Source organism: Cervus canadensis, chromosome 27 (genome assembly GCF_019320065.1).
Source record: "Cervus canadensis isolate Bull #8, Minnesota chromosome 27, ASM1932006v1, whole genome shotgun sequence".
Classification (NCBI taxonomy): Eukaryota; Metazoa; Chordata; class Mammalia; order Artiodactyla; family Cervidae; genus Cervus; species Cervus canadensis.
In genome coordinates, this window is record NC_057412.1 from 23790469 (window position 1) to 23810664 (window position 20196).

A 20196-nucleotide genomic window follows, 5' to 3' on the forward strand; every position below is an offset into this window, starting at 1 on the left:
TTTAAATAACCTCATGTGGCAGGTGGCTACTGTGCTGGACGGTGCAAACTTTGGTTTTAAATCTCAGTTCTGCTAGCTAGTATCGGAAGGCTCTGGGTATATCTTTTCTTTTTTTTTTTAATTAATCTATCTTTATTGAAGTATAGTTGCTTTACAATATGTGTTAGGTTCTACCGTACAGCAAAATGAATCAGTCATACATATACTTATTCCCCTTCTCTTCTGGACTTCTTTCCTATTTCGGTCTCCACAGAGCATTAAGTAGAGTTCCCTGTGCTATAGAGCATGTTCTCATTAGTTACCTATTTTATACATAGAATCAATAGTGTATATATATCAGTCCCAGTCTCCCAATTGCTCCTATCCCCATTTCCCCCTTGGTATCTGAGTAAAACAAATATCGCATATTAATGCATATATGTAGCATCTACAAAAATAGTGTAGATGGTCTTACTTGCAAGGCAGAAATAGAGACACAGACATAGAAATCTGGGTCTATCTTTTTACCACTCTCTGCTTCAGTTTGCTTATCTATAAAGTGCAGTGTCAGGTTTGAAATGATTGATCTGTTTAAAGTTACTAGCATAGTGCCTGGCACAAAGGAGACATTAAATAACTATAACTGCTTATTTTAATTATCAGTATAGTGGTGATGGTGGCGATGGTGGTGCTGGGTCCAGCAGGGTAACAGGTGATGTATCCCTGTTAGAACAGAGTATATATAAGTTCACCTAGTTTCCCATGTGTTCAGTGAAAGATTTAAGGACCCTAAATATAAAGATATAACATCAGAGGTAATATTTTTGTCACCTCAAAAAATAATCATAAAGTCTATGTTACATATAAATATAGTAATAAAATAACTTTAAGAGAGAAACAGTATAGAATAACATACATGCACTGATGAGTTTAAGGATGCAAAATTACATCTATGCACCAACAAACGGGGCATCCCAGGTGATGCTAGTGGTAAAGAACCTGTCTGTCAATGCAGGAGATGAGACATAAGAGACTCAGGTTCAATCCCTGGGTCAGGAAGATCCCCTGGAGGGGGAAATGGCAACTCACTCCAATATTCTCGCCTGGAGAATCCCCAGGGACTTAGCAGCCTGGTGGGCTGCAGTCCGTAGGGTAACAAAGAAACAGACATGACTGAGGGGACTTAGCATGCAGACCAACAAACCTAAGAGTCATATATCATAACTGCCATCAGTTTGCAAAACATATCTCAAATACCTGTAGGCTGTAAACGATTATCTCATTTCAGCAATTAGGAAGCTGAAACACTGGAAGCTCAAGTGACTCATCGAAATCAAAAAGCTAGCAATTGGCAAATAGCTAATAATTGGAAAATTAACCCTCTTTCCACTGTGTATCAAGAACTTTTGAGAGATTCATGCAAGCGATTTTAGTTTATATATCATTCAGTCACCACTAGCTACTCTTTCTTACTTTTTAGTAATAAAGAGAAGAAGCATTTTCACTTAAATAGGTGACATGAATTTCTATGTTCCTGACATAGAAGTGACATGGCGTAGGCCTCAGGTGCAGAAAAATAAACTTCAAAGACAATTACTACCCTACCATGTTCTCTGCCTCATGCTTTTTTGCCTTTGTTCTGTTTGCAAACAATAAAGAGAAAAAGATGAGAGACTAAAGTCAGATAGTATCCAGAACATACTCTGCCTATTATCTCTCTTCTTGATTTGGTAATATGTAAATACTGATATTGTCAGCACACACAATAGGTACAGCTTACCTATGAAGAATGAGTCCATAGTTGTAAGTTGTTTGTATGATATTTATGGACTCCAAAACAGACAAAACTAAAAATTTAGTACCACCACAGCAAATACAAAACCACCTAAAATCTCCCCAGAGATGGTAAGATGAAACAGGACATTTAGTTCTAGAAGTGAACTGGCCACTAGGGATGAATCCCAAATCCACAAATTTAGGGGTTTTATTTTTAGTTTAGCAGAAGTCCATATGCTTGATCTATTCTCACATATAACCATTCATGATAAAGCCATGTCAAAAGCACTTAGAAAGTCTTGCTTTCAATTATGAGACTAGTAAGGGATATTTGAAAATACTTTACCATAGTTTCCTCTGGCCTTTTTTCATGCACATCCTTACATACAAGCTGCTTTATAAAGTTGCAATCATAAACATATTTGCAAATCTATATTCTACTTTTTCTAAATATTGATTATATTAATCATTATCAAATTAATTATGTGTCTTCACAGCCATCATTGAATAGCTCTAATACATTTAAGAAATTGTAAAAATATTTGAAAGTGAAACTGGGTCAGTAGTGTCCAACTCTTTAAGACCCCATGGACTATACAGTCCATGGAATTCTCCAGGTCAGAATACTGGAGTGGGTAGCCTTTCCCTTCTCCAGAGGATCTTCCCAACCCAGGGATCCAACCCAGGTCTCCCGCATTGCAGGTGGATTCTTTACCAGCTGAGCCACAAGGGAAGCCCCCAAAACATTTTAGGTCATCCTAATTTATTGGAGCCAGTAGATATATAATGTGTATCATACACAGTGTTAAGAATGTGAACTTTTGAGTGAGACGGCCTAAATTTTGAATTATGTCTTAATCAACAGCTAGCTGTTCATTCCTTCCTTCTTTGTTACACCCACTTACTCAAAAAAATATCTAGTGAGTGTCTACCATGTGTTAGACCTTGGTGGATACTGTGTATATATTTGATTTGATTGGACAGAAATATTCCCTAAATTGGAAGACTTCGATTGTTAAGATGTTAATTCTCCTTAAATTGTTTAATAATTAAAGTGGAATCAAAATTAAAATTTTGATTTTTTTGTTTGCTTAGGATGTTAGGATGTGTATGTATATCTGAGTGCATGTGTATGTATTATGTGTATGGAAATTGACCAGTTTTAAAAAATTTATTAAAAAATGCAGAAGGCCTATAACAGCCAACCTAAAACAAGAAAAACAAAGTTGGAGACTTTACCAGTTTGTAAGGTTTACTATAAAGCTATAATAATTAAGATCACATATACTGGCATAAATAAATGGAATATACCAGAGAAGATAGAAGTAGTTTATTACATTTATGGGGGCTTCCCTCATGGCTCAGCTGGCAAAGAATCCACCTGCAACGCAGGAGACTCCGGTTCATTTCCTGGGTTGGGAAGATCTGCTGGAGAAGGGATAGGCTACCCACTCCAGTATTCTTGGGTTTCCCCTGTGGCTCGGCTCAGCTGGTAAATAATCTGCCTGCAATGCGGGAGACCTGGGTTTGATCCCTGGGTTGGGAAGGTCCCCTGGAGAAAGGAAAGGCTACCCACTCCAGTATTCTGGCCTGGAAAATTCCACGGACTACACAGTCCATGGGGTCACGGAGAGTCAGACAGGACTGAGTGACTTTCACTACGTTTATGCTCATTTCAATTATGATTAACATGCCACTGAAATTCACCGTGGAAAGGACTGCCTTTTCAGTAACTGATGCTGAAATATTTAGGATCCATGTAAGGGAAGAAAAGGAATTTTGACCCTTATTTTACACCATACACAAAGATTAATTAAAGACTGATTAACAACTTAAATCTCAAACATATAGACAATAAAGATTACAGAAAAAAATAGGTGAATATCCTCATGATCTTAAGGTAGACTAGGGAACTAAAAGGACAAAGCAGAGGAGAAAAAAAATAATACATTGGTTTTCATTAGAATTAATTTCTTAAGCCCTAAAATCATCATTAAGTGAATGACTGGGAATAAATATTTATAATACATATATTGGACAAAGATATATCCAGACTACAAGGGAAAATGAAAAGAAAAAAAAAGAGAGAGAGAGAAATGAGTAGATTATATGCATCCATGAAAAGGCAAACCAGGATAATTGAATGCATATGCCCACCCACAGTCTTCTACAGAAACATTTAGCTTTATTAATAAAAGTCCTGAATTGAAAATAACCCATCAATAGAAGAGTACACAAATAAACATAAATAAATTGTGAGGTACTTATACAATGAAATACAATACACCAACAAAAAAGTGCATGTATATTTCTTTTATGTATATATACATATGTATATACAAGTACTCTCCAGTTTTTGAAAGTTCATTATAAGCCAGTTTGCTTTTATGAGGGCTTCCCTGATGGCTCAGTTGGTAGAGAATCTGCCTGCAATGCAGGAGACCCCGGTTTGATTCCTGGGTTGGGAAGATCCACTGGAGAAGGGATAGGCTACCCACTCCAGTATTCTTGGGCTTCCCTTGTGGCTCAGCTGGTAAAGAATTTGCCTGCAATGGGGGAGGCCTGGGTTTGATCCCTGGGTTGGGAAGATCTCCTGTAAAAGGGAAAGACTACCCACTCCAGTATTCTGACCTGGAGAATTCCATGGACTGTATAGTCCATGGGGTCGCAGAGTCAGACATGACTGAGTGACTTTCACTTTTTCGCTTTTATGAAAGACCTATATTAATACAGGGCTTCCCAGGTGGCTCAGTGGTAAAGAATCCTCTTGCCAATGCAGGAGATGTGGGCTTGATCCCTGGGTCGAGAAGATCCCCTGGAGAGGGAAATGGTAACCCACTCCCAGTACTCTTGCCTGGGAAATCCCATGGACAGAGAAGCCTGGCAGGCTATAGTCCATGGAGTCACGAATAGCCTGACATGACTGAGCATGAAGGCGTGCACATTAGTGTATTTGCTCGCTAACTGAAATAAATCTGAAATGGATTTTCAGTTTTATGAAAAGAAACAATTATTTCCTCACTTTATGCCATTTCTACTTATATTTCTGTTTCATAGGAATGCTCTATTTTCAAAGAGCAGAGGAAATCTGTTTGTATATACTTTTTATATATTTATATGCTTACTTATATTTCCTTTTCTTCTTAGTGCTTTCCATCTTATGGTTTGGAGATTTTCTCTATTGTTATTCAGTCTCGAAGTCATGAATGACTCTTCAACCCCACTGACCACAGCACATCAGGCTTCCCTGTCCTTCACTATCTCTAGGAGTTTGCTCAAATTCAGATTTCTCTATTACTGCATCTTTATATTTGGCATTAATTAATCATGCTTAGAAGAGTTGATAAACAATAAAAACTTGCTCATCTTGAGTTGTGAGAAGGATTTGTCAACAATTCATCTTCTCTTCATGATTTGGAAGAAAGAAAAAGGATGATGTTTTATACCAAGAGATTTTAAAATAACTTTTTATTTTCCAAAACATGGACACAGTCCTGTGTATAACTATTCAGTGTAAACTTTCCTTGAATAATTGTCATGCTTTTATGAAACTAATTTGATGCAAGAAATTTATCATATAGCCTAGTTAAAATAAAAATGATTTTACATTTAATCACTTTTATCTTTATCCTTTTAGCCTATACCAAAATTACTGTAAGAAAGGATGAAAGTGAAGCCGCTCAGTCGTGTCCGACTCTTTGTGACCCCATGGACTGTAGCTTACCAGGATTCTCAGTCCATGGAATTTTCCAGGTAAGAGTACTGGAGAGGGTTGTCATATCCATAAGAAAGGATACAAAGTAGAAAATAAGTGTGCTTACTAGCATTATCTTTACACTAAGCCAAACTTAGCCATTTTGAAATAAAATGCTCTACTTTACCATCAGTAACTTCCAAATATGCTTTTGTGATGATACTTCCGGCAACATTCAAAGTCTGGCAGATATAATAACCAACATCAGATCGCTGGACATTAGTAATAGTGAGGTCACCAGTCTGGGAGACTGAAAAACGGCTGGATGACTGTGGTGGCTGATATGAGAAAAGCAGATTCTGGAACCCAGAATTTGGGAGGAAAGAATAATAGGTTAATTGCTAGTTTCCAACATGTTTTTATGTTTTATATATTTATAAACAGATACCCAAATATTTATACATACACAAACATATGTATGAAAATAAGCTAAATATTCTCTATCACATACCCACATAGACAGAGGTACACACACACACACAAATGCACAAAGTTTAATCATCTAAACTTAAATGGGGTTATTTGAAAATTTAAATGAATTCTAAATATTGATATATGCCTTTATAATTTCAATGTCAAACAATACTATTTATAAAAGAATATGAAATATTATTAGAGTTAAATGTTTTACATATTTCAGCAAAACAGACTTAAAAGTTTTGTTTCACAAAGATATGACTATTAGAATTTTAAACAGTAAATCTTTTAATATATAAACAACATTAAAATTTAAACATATTCTAACAAATTCAGTTTAAGGATATCATTTTGGTACCATCACAAGAATCTCTGTTACCTGTCCATTATAAAAGTTCAGTAATCTCAGTCAAGGTGTCAAGTTTCTTATTTTTCTGGTTAAATGGTGAGCATATCTATCATAGATTTTTAAATTAAAATACTGAATTTAAGAATTCATAACGGAGTTTTATTTCTGTAGAAAGTTATCTTAAAAACAAACTCTAGACAATATGTGATGTTACTTGGTGGTACAAATTTCTCTCTACGAATCTAAATATCTTGCTCATTAGAAGGAGTGTATATTTCATGCAAAGTAACATATAGTATCATTCTTTTTCATGAAATAAATAGTATCAACGTTTCTTCAAATCAAATAACTTTGTTACTTCTTAAAAATTTTAGGTGCCTTTTAACATGTATCATTTACAAAAGCTTAACTACTAGTACATGGATATGTATCAATAACAAAATATTAAGAAATAGGGAGTTATTATATCAAATCAAACCAAATCAAAAATTATTTCAAATATGATATAGATATTAGATGACAATGAATGATCTATTTAAATAACTAAATGGATCATTTAAATATTATTCTATTAAGAAAACCTGCTAGTGGATTTACTCTTATTGATACACAGCTATTCATATATAATATACTTTCAGTTCTTCCTGTTCTACTAAAATACCTTTTTTTCTTGTCTTTAATTTGATGTCAGCAAATTTTGTCCTTTGAGGCCCAATGAAATGGGCCAGCCAAGATATTAGAACTCAAATGATAGCCTCCATATCACAATCAAGTTGATATTTGCTACCAAAGTGAAAATAAAAGTGAACTTGATGGCACGGTGTACAAATTACTAGTGAGTACAGTCAGTGAACTACCTCCATGTAATTTTTATGAACATAGTAGAAGTAAGATCAGAAGACAACACACTCAAGGATGATTTAAACAAAAAATAAAAGAGGTTAGGAATAATTTTATTAAAAATGAATGAGAATAATTTTTACAAGTATCAGAAACATGTAAAGGAAGATGTGTCCATTTATTGAAGAACTCAAGTCACTAAGAGATAAGAAAACATAATTTTAAAACTATTTTTAAAGTTTCCTATTATTTTTAAAGTGAAAGTGTTTCAAAATTCCCTCTTTAATAAACTGAAGTCTCAAAGGAAACTTAATTTTTAAGAGCACAGATCTCTATATTCTAGCTTCAATGTATACAAAAAATTCTGGTTTATAAAGATGTATAGAGAGTAGGACTTGACAGCAAAAGTGATCACATGTTACAGTTTTCAAAGAATTAAAATATACTGAATTATATCCAATATAACATCTATGCTAAAGAGACTTTCACATAGTTTGATGAATCTTTAATTGATAGATATAAAATAGATAAAACATAAAGAAGCAAAGAATACACTTCAGATTCCTAGTGCTTTCAGAGAACCTGCACTGACATCATTATCTTTGTTTCAAATGTGTGCAAATCTATTTTAAAATATAATTACAAGTGTCTGAATAAGAGAAGTTAGAACTAACTGAATTAACTTGAGAAAAAAAGTAGTTTTTTTTTTAATGTGGCTGAATTGAAAATAAAGGAAATAAATTGGAAAATATAAATAAATTGGGAATAAATTTTCATAATTAAACAATTACTATTCTATATACCACCTGGTGTACCCAAACAAGGCAGGAAAAATTTGAGAATTAAAAGTCTGTTTTACTGTTGAAATATGCAGGTGACTCAGAGATTTCTCAGTTCTCTTAAAGCAACAGCTATATGACTAAATCATTTTGTTGCTTTTTCTAATATACATGGCATTCACCTGTGCTGGCTGACATGTTAGAACAAGGTCATACCTGACTCCCCTCTCTCCTCCAGAAGATAGCTGGTTGGGGGTTTCCTGTTGCTTCACACTGGAAAGTGACCGTTCGTCCCAAGGCAACCACCTGGTCACGGGGTTTCACAACAAAATGTGGAGGTTCTGAAGGAGATGAAACAGATCACCCTGAATCAAAAGCATGTAGTCACTGTCCTAATTGAGACAATCTGCTGATATTCCAAGTGCTGCCATTAATTTATATCACTTGTTATGTACTATCTAGATATACATAATGCATCAATTTTCACTTTTAATTCAATTGAAGCTAAATGGTTAACTGCATATTCATAGAGTGGAATCGAAAAGTTTTGTAAAGAAGTTTTTTTTTTTTAAATTACTTGATCCTCTAAGATGAACTTCAATGTTAAAAAGGCTTCTTGAGCTACAATTTGACCCTTTACATTCAACATATACTCGAAATTTGTATGAATAAATATTTCTTCTCATTTAGAGCTGCTTAAAGGTGTATGGGCATTAATCTTAGACGCTAGGACCTCCTGATGTAGGCAGGTCCTAAAATTACTTTAACTGAAAAGCTCCTGAAAGGCTACTATGGAAGGTATAACCATTTAAAATCTTCAGTCCAATTACTTGAATGGAAATGAATTTAAAGCACTAGTGGAGTCAAATGCCTCTTTCATTTACATAGGCAAGGGCATGTTCAAACAGAATATATATGGAAATGAGGGTAAATTGGAAACATCTGCTCATCCTGACATTATAAATACTGTCAGCTTTGTCCAAACTGTTTGATTTATACAGACTTAAATGGCCACTTCATCCAGCAGTAAATAGAGTGTCAGAAAATTGTGTCAGTTACAGAGAGCAATGCCAGCTGAAAACATTAGGTGTGCTGATGGAGTCACTGGCTTAAAAAAAAAAGAAAAAAAACTTGTTTTGGTCTGTGCTTTATGCTTGGAAGAAATGTGCATTGAATCTAAGTCTTTCTACCTACTGTTTACACTTTTCAAATTCATTTCTTATCAGCTGTCTGAAATGCCTAATTATTCTCCTTTCTTGTTTCAGTTCAAATTGAAGTGAATGTTTCAAGTCAGACATTTTAGTTTATACAGTGTAATCCACCTTTTAAGACTGTTCCATTATTTCTAAACTTTTCCTTAAAAATATGCTTAGTTACTTATGTCAGTCACTTAGGGTAAGCTCCTAAAGTGAATATGAACCAAAGGTATACCCAGATCATATTAACATACCAGTCTGCTTACAAGAATATGACTTCTTCGTTAATTAAGGTGAGGATTCGAAATGGTACTGTTTTCTCTTGCTAAATATTTTTTTGGTCAGTTGCATCTGGGACATGTATATAAGTATTTATAATAACTGAAATATAAAGTTTATGAAATTTATAAAATATAAACTTTCTACATTTGTATGTATACAGGTGTGTAAAGTGAAATATAATACCTCTTTTCAAAAGAGAATGGATATGTAAAACAGCTTGCATGGTCACCAAACTGAAGAAAGCAATTATATTTCCTAACTTTTAGATGAGTGTGCTTTCTCCTATACTCCCTTTTTATTTTTAATTGAGGTTTAGTAGAAATTACACCATTTGACTAGAAAATTATAGGAGACCTGAAAAATCAGGGCAAATGCCTTCAAATGTCCTATAACTTATAGGGAAGAAAATACAACGTTAGGAGAATAAGTTTAGCTCAATTTGGTAATACTGAAGTTCTAGCTTATAATTTTTTTAAACTCTGATTGTAATTGAGTGGTTTACTCATGACTTTGGTAAACACCATCATTATCCAGGTATAATAACAGGCGTGTGCATCATGGCCTGGGGATTTTCCTCCACACACATCCATACAGGAGCATTTGATTCCTTAGTTAAGGGTTAGAATAATTGACATAGAAATTAGACCAGAAATTGAAAGGACTAAGACTGGATAATAAGCTAAATCCAGAAAAGAGTTTGGTTTGTTTCAATGAAAGAAAACCAAATGATTAATTAAATGAATGGGAGACTATGACTTTCCAATATATGCAGGGAACCTGAGTAGGAAAATATAAATGTTCAAATCACTCAGACAAGTAAAAACTTCGGGTGGTCTCTTTTCTAAATCTCAGCAGCATGTCTAATAACATGTGCCAGAATCCATGTTTCTTTTATAAAATGCCAGCTTGCCTGAAACCTCAAAGATGTGGGAACAAGGGTTACAAACCCTTATGTTAACTGCATTTATCCTGCAGCAAACCTTCCACACAGGATATTTGCCTGGAAATGAATTTACTATATCTTATAGGCATATTCTCCAGCCAACATCAACAAAGAGAGCAGCCAGAAGGCATGTCTCAGAAAAAATCCTTTTCTAAATGTATGTTAGATACTAGGTGTAGACATATCTCTAAGAAAAATTTCAAATGGATTAAATATGCCTCTATCAATCTTCTATCATCATTACTTATATTTAGATTGAGAAGGTTGGTCTCATGTGCATCTAATTGATGTTTAAATGTTGATATTAAAAATGTTGGGATATTTTTCAAAGGCTACAAAATTTAAATTCACTATAATTAAAAATAGATAAACATGTTACTAATGTCACATATGTTCAATGTTGGAAATAAAATTAGACAAGCAAAGAAAAAAAAAAAGAAAATCTACTGATAATGCAGCCATACATACTGGACTGTATAGTTTTAAAATATTCTCCTACAATATCACTCAAATGACTATTTCACAGTATAAATACTGTTACCTTCATTACTTAAGTAATCAATTGTCTTTAAATTTAGATTCTTTCTAATTCCCACTGTTAAACACAATGGTGAAATTAACATCCTTCTCAATTTTAGTCAAGTTTATTTCAACTGAAACTCTCCTCCCAAACCTCACAAACACTGAGTACTAACAAACTTGCCAAACTTAGAATCTCCTAGTTGGCATTTTTATATTAGTGAGATTAAACATTTATTTTCACATTACTTTGCCATTAATATCCTATTTATTGTGGATATTGTGTTCCTCTGCTTAGCTTTTTGATTTCTAGGGACTAATGATAGACTAGTTGCATCCATTTCTCAAAAACATTTTATATATATATTTCCATTTATTAAAGTTTTTTCTAATGTAGTTGGGCATGTTTGTTGTTCAGTCAATATAATTATATGATATAGATCACATAATACCTAATAAATTATATTATATAAATGTTTACTTCACTTTCATCTTTCACTTTTGCTTTCATTAAATTTGAATCAAGCTATAGCTTTGCACATATGGAAAGCTTTGCATTACCATTATTGAACAATCGATCTTCCTATCTGTGTTAGTATGAAATGACATCGTTAGAATATTTGTATAGCTTTTTAACTTAAAACATAGATTTTTTTTTTTTAAGATCAGAATTATTACATGGAACACCATACAGAAATATCCAAAAATGGTGCTCTAGCATCCTAAAAGTGTGTGAGTGGACACCTTCCCAAAAATATTGATAATGAAAGTATTCAAAAAATGTTATTTACATGATAACAGATCTTTATTAAAGCAAATTTTGATACATTTTAAACACATCATGTGGTTATTTCTTACATAAAATGAAATGAATCTGACACATAGAAATGAAAATGAGTGCAACCAGCCCTAAGGGCAAGGTTATTCACTTATAGGACTTTCAATGACTATTATTAAACAACAGTTAGATAAACTCAGACAGATATAGATGAATTCATAAACATATTTTATATCTCCCAAACACAAATGGTCCTCTGGGCACCTATTTTGTTCATTGTTTACCTCATGAGATACAAACTGAAATGGTACTTAATCAAGATAAAATCCTACTCCTTGTTTTATCACTCATTTAAAAAAAGAGGAAAAAAGATAAAAGGATGCAGATCACACACCATTTAATAAGATAAAATTAGCAACCCCATTACCTTTCACTCTTTGTCACAGTTACCCATACTTCCTGCAGACTTTATTCTGTGCAGTCTGTCTTTGTGGCCAATGACAAGTGAAACATGGAGGCTGACTGGTTGAAGGACATGGAAGGGTATGGATGGAAAAGGGCAAGAGAAGTTCCAGTCACAAGGACACGATGATTAGAAGATGGCCAATAAAATGTCAACTTACCAGACCCAACTAAAACAAAGCAAAAAAGAAAACATGGAATAAATAAAAATAAAGAAACTGAAAATGAAACAGAAAAAGTAGTAAGATTTGACTTAACCAATGATCTTTTCTTTTAAGTAAAAAGAACACATTCATATTTGGATACATGGCTCATACTATCCATGAATGAATTATATTTGCTAGCATTTCTATATCACCATAAATCATTTAAGAAAAATAGAAATGAACCTTAAAATATCTACTTTGATTAAATGGCAGAGCAACAATGAATGATAGCTATAAAATTATAAAACACATTTCAATGACTTTACATTGTGCTACCAGATGACAGGATCAGATAACTATAAGTGTAATGGGTTTAAAAGAAAAAACACTATAAATCTTTACTGCTAATGCCACATAGAATAGAAATCAAACATCCTAAACAAAGATAAAGTGTTAAATCTTGTAACTCCACCATCAAATTAATTTTTAAATGGTTCATGCTGCCAATGATATTCTATTAAACCCATTCTTCTCATACTTGAATAAGCATTAAAATCACCCTTATATCTGGTTAATATACAGGTTATGATTATATAGGTCAGGACTATGACGAGAGATTTTGCAGAACTCAGGTGTTGCTGGTCCATGACCATTGGCTGAGTAGTGTCGTTAATAAAAAGTGTTACATTTGTATCCTTGCATATTTTTCATTGAGAAAACAAGAAAAAACGTAAACACATTATGAAAACAGAAAACTTTATAACACTAATAAAGTTAGAGTCACATTACCTGTTTTCAGGGCTGAAACATTGGATATTTTAACATAGAAAGCTTGAGTAATACATATTTAAAATATTGGAAAGCAATTGTTTTGCTCATTTAGAAACAAAGGTAATTACTGTCAAATGCAGAGCCTTTTCATAATAGCCCAGTAGATAACCACAATACATTTTATCAAATAAATAATGCCCATGTCTTTCAGCAAGTCACAATTAATTAGACTTGATCGCATTTCTGTGCCTTAGATAAATGAACTATTCTAAGCACTGGTACTGTGAAATGGTACAAGTTTTAAAATAGAAGCGTTCTCCTGTTCTCTCTATTGTTACCACCTCTGCAAATTTGAAAGGTAATTCAGAAATACACTTTTAACTCACACGTTCCCTTTAGTGTGAGCGAAATAGATTGTTTTTATTTTTCACTCTAAAGTAAAATCTCTAATTTTTCATTCATGCAAGCAAGAAAAGTTTAAAAAAATCTCATTTACTCAGACATAATGTTTATCATAGCATCAAACATGCCATCCAGATTTAAAAACACATACAGAGAAGATGGGGCTTGTTTACGTTTCTCAAAAGTTTCAAGATGATGTCTTTTAAATGACAGAAAGAAATGTTCAGAAACTACAAGAAAGCAAACCTGATAACTACAGCAACATAACTTAGCTTTGAGAAAACACAAAGTCATAGAATTATCTTTTGGGTAACCTCTGAAAATAAATTTGATTAGACTGATACAGTTAAAATCAAGCCTTACTGAAAGTCAGGAGATCAGAGAATGATTCATCAATAGTTTCTAATCATGTATTTTCAGCAATTTAAAATTCCTTAAACAGTTTCAAAAATATTTAACATGTTAGAAACCAAGAAATCACTGGGAATTAGTTCATTTAAAATTTTAAAAGGCACTTTTCTCTTGCTTGTAGGCTTTATCAGCTGAACTGCAGTAGTTGAATCTTTTAATTAAAATCCAGTGTGTTTAAGAATGTCCGGCTAGTACACTTGCATATAACATCAATGGAAATTGATAACTGTAAAATATTTCATAGTCTATTAAGGACCCTAAAACTTATCTAAAACAACATCTAACACAGAAGCTCCTAAAACATCAGAGGTTTTTGAGAGGACTCTATCTTGAATGATCTTTTAAGCTTTTAACAACCATGACTTGTCAGGAAGTGAGTCTTCTTATCTAAATGGAAACCTGCCCGACACAATTTCATTTGTTCTAGTTTCAGCAAACAAATAAATGCCATTTAGATCCTCCACATAAAACCCTTTTACTCATTGAGAATAAATGACAGAAATGTCTTTGAATCGTTAGGTTTTTCACTGATTTCCCCTTTCTCGATATTTCTCTCAAGGTCAGGACGAAGAATTTTTCTTTTTTCCCCCTATACAGAAAGCAGAGACCTTCTACAGGACAGGCAGTGCCCATTATTGTTGAGTTAGATTAGTCCAGAAAGAGTCAGAAAAAAATGAGTCATCTGGATCCTGTTCATTCATTATCCTCTAATGCCCCTGGTTTATGAGCAGCTTCTTTCCCATCCTCTCCAGAACTCTTCTCAACTTCTTTTTTTTTTTTTTTTTCTGCTTTAAAGACTGGGAGCACCTCTATCCCAATCCCTTTCCTCTTAAGAAAGAGGAAAAGCCTGTCTGTCTCTATCTCTAATAAAACAATAAAACAATAAAATGTTAGCTCTGGAAGTGACCTTAGAATTTATCAGTCTAAGAACCTAAATTGTTAAAAATAACTTCTTCAAGGATACAGATGACTAACCAAAGACAGTCTTCCAGGTTTCTTGACTAAACTCAAGTCTGTACAAATTTTCCTACTAGTTAATCAGTTTGGGGAGAATGATATGCAATAGGACAAATAATCTATTTCATTTTACATACACTGTTTAACCTAAAATCCTTACTACCTCTGCATCAGAGCAATTTTAAAGTATTCCTCATGATATTAAAATTCTTTAAAGAATATTTAGCTATGGTTTGAAAAAGACACGGGAAACTAACAGGTGGGAAGAAAACAGACTTAAAGCCTTTTAAAAAGTTCACCTTTTGGGGAAAAAAAGTAATCATTTCTTAAGGATAAATCAACTTTAATCAATTCTTATCTTGAAGTGACATTTTATATCAATATACACTGAAAAAATAATACTCTTTTGAAGATGAGGACAAATAATATTTTGACAAAAATATTTCTTAGGGTAAATGTGCCAAATAGGAAGTTAAAATAACTTTACAAAATAAATACATATTTTTAAGAGGAAAAAACCTTACTAATTTTTGTCTTTTAACGTTTCAACATCGTGCAGATTATAATCCATCTTCAGGAACAGACTGAAATTTCTTTACATTGTAGGGAGTTTGGAAAGGGGCAAAGGATTGGAGAATTTGCCCCAAAGCCGAGTTTGTATGTGAAGCATAGTGTTCTCACCTAGATTTTATTTTCTTGAGATTGGGTGCAGGAGGACGAGGAGTTAAGCAAAATCTAAAATACACACACACACACACACACACACACACACACGTATACATACATTTATATATATTACATAATTATAAATTTCTGGTACACTTTTGATTCAAAAGGAGAAATGGCACTCTAAAATACTTGGAAATATACAAATTATGTACCTGAGTAACAGTTTTTAGAAAATGAACTGTTTAAAATGGTATAGAGAATTTAGCCTCTTTCTCTCCCCCATTCTCCCATGCCCTCCCTCCCACATACAAATACACATACATATGATTATAGAGTAAAAGATTTTCTTCCTCTTTTGAATGGGTCACCAAAAAACTCCAGATTATTTAATTAGTTTGAAATCTGTATTCTAAGAATGTACACTATTCAGACAATAATCTTTAGGTATAAATAAGAGAAGAAGCTAAGAGTGAAGACACAAAAATGAAGGAAGCAAAGAATGAAGCAAGGGAGGTGGGGAGGGAAGGAGAAAGAAAAGACTCATTTCTTCTATCTGCTTGTCATATGCAGGAGACATGAGTCAGAAAGATGATAAATGTTTGAAAAAATTACACAGAAGCTTGAGGAAGAGGCCGTTTTATGATCTGAGAATACAAGTCAGGTGGACAGATACTTAAGACATCTTCAGATTTTGTCTAATAAATACAGGGACCAGCCAATCTTGATAACTACTTAAGCCAGAAGAGAAGAAGATAATGGGCCTAAATGATAGCATGAACGACTTAGGAAAATAAAGAAAAGAAGCAGTTAACAGTAAAGGTCACTGAACCATGAATTGGTTGCCAACTGTGATGTCCCTAGAGGTCTTTAAATATGGGATTTATTTCCATTTGGCCACAACAGCTTAGCTATATAACCCTGTCTGGTAAAGAAACAGAGTAGTTGACTCTTAAAGTGCTTTCCACACTGTGATTTTAAGACTATGGAAATTCAGAGGTAAAGCAGGACAACAGATACACCCCTCTGCCTCCCAATAGTTTTCCTTCTGATTAGGTATATGCAAATGGATACTCTACTAGAAAATTTCCCGGGAAATATTCTTTTCAGTTAACATTACCTAAAGTTGATGAGGTACTTTACATACATAGCTCATAATATAAATCCAGGTGATATCGGAAAATTGCAAGAAATTTAAATATTTGCAAGTTTAGCACAAAAGTAAAGTTACAATTTGGATATTTCCACAATGAAATCTCTATTTTTGAAGTATAGTGGCAAAAATATTTGAATTTATAGTGACGACTTAGATAAAGTATCCAGATTCTTCACTGTCAGCAATGGGTCATACAATTATTTTCATTATTAGTAGCTAAACAGTAGTGAATCCCCAAACTGATGTGATTTATCTCATTCTCGCACATTGTGCTTTTTAAACAGAAAGGTTTAATGAACAAATATTACAGACAAGAATTGTAAATACCACATTCCAGAAGAATATGAATGGAGTAAAGTAGTGAGTTATAAGATTTTTTTTGAGAAGAAATACATTTGAATAAAATAGAACACTCAAATATTTAAGCAGTGAAGCTATCTGCAGCTGAACTGACAAAACCTAATCACTGTTACACAAGAGAAATGATATGCATAGATACTCATGAATGATAATATCTCTAACAATTAAAAACTCTCAAGATATTTTAATATGAGATATGACTTCTTTTTAGGGAAAAGATTGAGTTTAACATAAAAGCCTGTCATTATGTCTTTCAAGCCTTCAGGCATACAAAATAGAGTGACTAAGAAGGACACTTTTAGAATATATTTAATTGGTACATAAAATACCATGAACTTTTCCCCTCCACTTAACTACCTCACTTTAGATCAGTAGTTCCAGAGACAATTCTGACTGTCACAGAAGCGGGGGTGCTTCAGGCATCTACAAGGCAGAGGTCAGAGATGCTGATAAACATCCTACAACACGCAAGAAAGCTTCCCATAACAAAGCATGACCCAACCCAAAATGCCAATAGTACCATGATTGAAAACTCTGCTATCTGCACAAAATATCTTGCACTATGCCTGATACAAGAAATATCCTGCACTATGCTGGAAAAAGTTAATAAACTTCTTCTTTTCTGTTTCTAAAAATGTCCCCACTGTACCCTGAAACAGTTATTAAATGGTGCAACTTGTTATTTGCCTGCTAAAGAGTCTGAAACTGAAATGCAGGTATCCAGCAATCTATGACGATGTGCATGCCACCTGACGTAGGATCTCAGGATCATAATGTTGGTGGTATAAGTATCAGTTCAGTCGCTCAGTCGTGTCCGACTCTTTGTGACCCCCTGGACCACAGCACTCCAGGCCTCCCAGTCCATTACCAACTCCCAGAGTTTACCCAAGCTCATGTCCATTGAGTTGGTGATGCCATCCAACCATCTCATCCTCTGTCATCCCCTTCTCCTCCTGCCCCCAATCCTCCCAGCATCAGGGTCTTTTCCAATGAGTCAGCTCTTCGCATGAGGTAGCCAAAGTATTGGAGTTTCAGCTTCAACATCAGTCCTTCCAGTGAACACCCAGGACTGATCTGCTTTGGGATGGACTAGTTGGATCTCCTGGCAATTTTGGTGATAATAGTTCCTAAATCAATTTAGAAAGCCAGAAACCTAGATCTTTCTTTTCTTCTTCTTTGAGATGAACAATTCATTACCAAACTCCATAGCTTTTACTTCATAACTGTTTCTCCATTCCATCCACCTCTTTCTGACTCTATTACCACCACCCTGGGCAAGTTATGCAACAGCCATCACCTGAAATAATGCCTTGCTTTTTTTCCATTCCGACCTCACAAAGCAACCAGAATGCTTAAAAACTAAACTAATATGATTATAGCACATTTAGTTCAAAAGCCTTCAGTAGGGCCTCACTGCTCTTAAAAGAGAGCAAAATCCCCAACATGGCCTTGCTAAGTAACTCTTTGGTGTTTTCTCATATTTCTTCCCTCCCCCACATTTCCAACTTAGCCATGTAGGTCTTCTTCTCATTCTTGAGTACCCTTTGCTTCTTATTACTTCTGGTTCTGTTTATGCTATACCCTGAGATCCTCCTATTTTAAATTCCTACTCATCTTAGCACTTAGCTCAAAAAAAAAAAAATACTTCTTCAAGGAGCTACCTTAAATTTGATACTAAATCTTATCAGAATGCTACTATGTTCTTACAGAGACCTTAACTTTTCTTCTAGGGCATGTAACTACAGCCTTAAACTATAAATGTGTGATTATTCTATAGAGGTCTGTTTCTTAAAATAGCCTGTAAGTTCCACAAGGGCAAGTATTTAAATATTTTGTTTTCCATCATTTCTCTAGAACTTATAGAGTTGAGGACACTATTTACATTGCATTTAAATATCTGTTGAAAGAGTGAACAAATGACAATAATGCCCCCATTATCCAGCTGAAGGCACTTTCTTCCACCCATACCTTTAAAAATCCACTTTTTAGATTCCGCTGATACTATAGACATTTGCGTATATCTCTTTATCAATAAACTCCATTAAGGCAGGCTTACTGTCTGTGCACTCACTGTGTCTGGTGTATTGTTTTATACATAGAAGGTACTCCAACATTTGTTTAGTTGAAAATCTGGGACCCTTATCTTCAAATAGCGTAAGCCATGGAGGGTCAGCATTAAAGTACATGATGGCATAATAATAAAACTACTCAACTGAAAGTTAAATAACTTTGGATCAGATTCTCTGCAAAATTAATCAGGTCTATCCTGCATAAATCACATAACCTTTTACGTCTCAATTTAATGAAGAGCCATCAACTTTAGGTAACTATGTGTCAGATCATACACCAGAAACCTTCCCAGCAACCCTGTACAAGAGTTCAATATGCCAATTTTGTAGAGGGAGAAATAAGAAGGTTAAGTAATTTTCTTAAGATCATGTATCAGGTAAGACATGGAAGATTGGCTCTCAGGTCTGTCCAGCTCTTTAAATTCTTGCTATTTTTGGAATACTGCATGACTTGCTTGTTTAAATTTTTTTTTAAAAATTGTTAAACCTTTTTAACAGTTCAGTTGCTCACTCATGTCTGACTCTTTGCGACCCCATGGACTGCAACACACCAGGCTTCACTGTCCATCACCAAATCCCACAGCTTGCTCAAACACATGTCCATCGAATTGGATGGTGATGGTTGGTGCCAGCCAGCCATCTCATCCTCTGTTGTCCCCTTCTCCTCCTTATTAAAACTTATTCAAAGGTAAATTTGGCTCTAAAATCTTTTGGCTCCATGACATAAACAAAACAACTTTCAATAAAAAACTATTTAAAAGGCAGCCCACTGAATGGGAGAAAATATGCACAAATTATATTTCTGATAAGGGGCTAATATCCAAGAAACTCATACAACTCAATAGCAAAAAACCCAAATAATGTGATTTGAAAAATGGGTAGAGAATCTGACTCGACATTTTTCCAAGAAGACATACAGATGGCCAACAGGCACATGAAAAGATGCTCAACATCACTAACCCTGAGGGAAATGCAAATCAAAAGCACAGTAGGATATCACCTCAGGGCTTCCCTGGTGGCTCAGATGGTAAAGCGTCTGCCTGCAATGCGGGAGACCTGGGTTCGATCCCTGGGTCGGGAAAATCTCCTGGAGAAGGCAATGGCAACCCACTCCAGTATTCTTGCCTGGAAAATTCCATGGACAGAGGAGCCGTGTAGGCTGCAGTCCATGGGGTCGCAGAGAG

General features: G+C 34.3%; 1 protein-coding gene across 5 annotated transcripts in view; it reads right to left on the minus strand.

Moving 5' to 3' along the window:
• Positions 1 to 20196, minus strand: part of ROBO1 (roundabout guidance receptor 1) — a 441102-nt gene that overhangs the window by 76218 nt on the left and 344688 nt on the right. For all 5 annotated transcript variants that reach the window (XM_043449143.1, XM_043449142.1, XM_043449146.1 and 2 more), the window contains exons 7-9: positions 12236 to 12244; positions 8111 to 8235; positions 5637 to 5808 (exon numbers count right to left, since the gene is read on the minus strand). In XM_043449143.1, coding sequence (XP_043305078.1) covers positions 5637 to 5808; positions 8111 to 8235; positions 12236 to 12244 — 306 coding nt within the window. The remainder of the gene's footprint in view (positions 1 to 5636; positions 5809 to 8110; positions 8236 to 12235; positions 12245 to 20196) is intronic.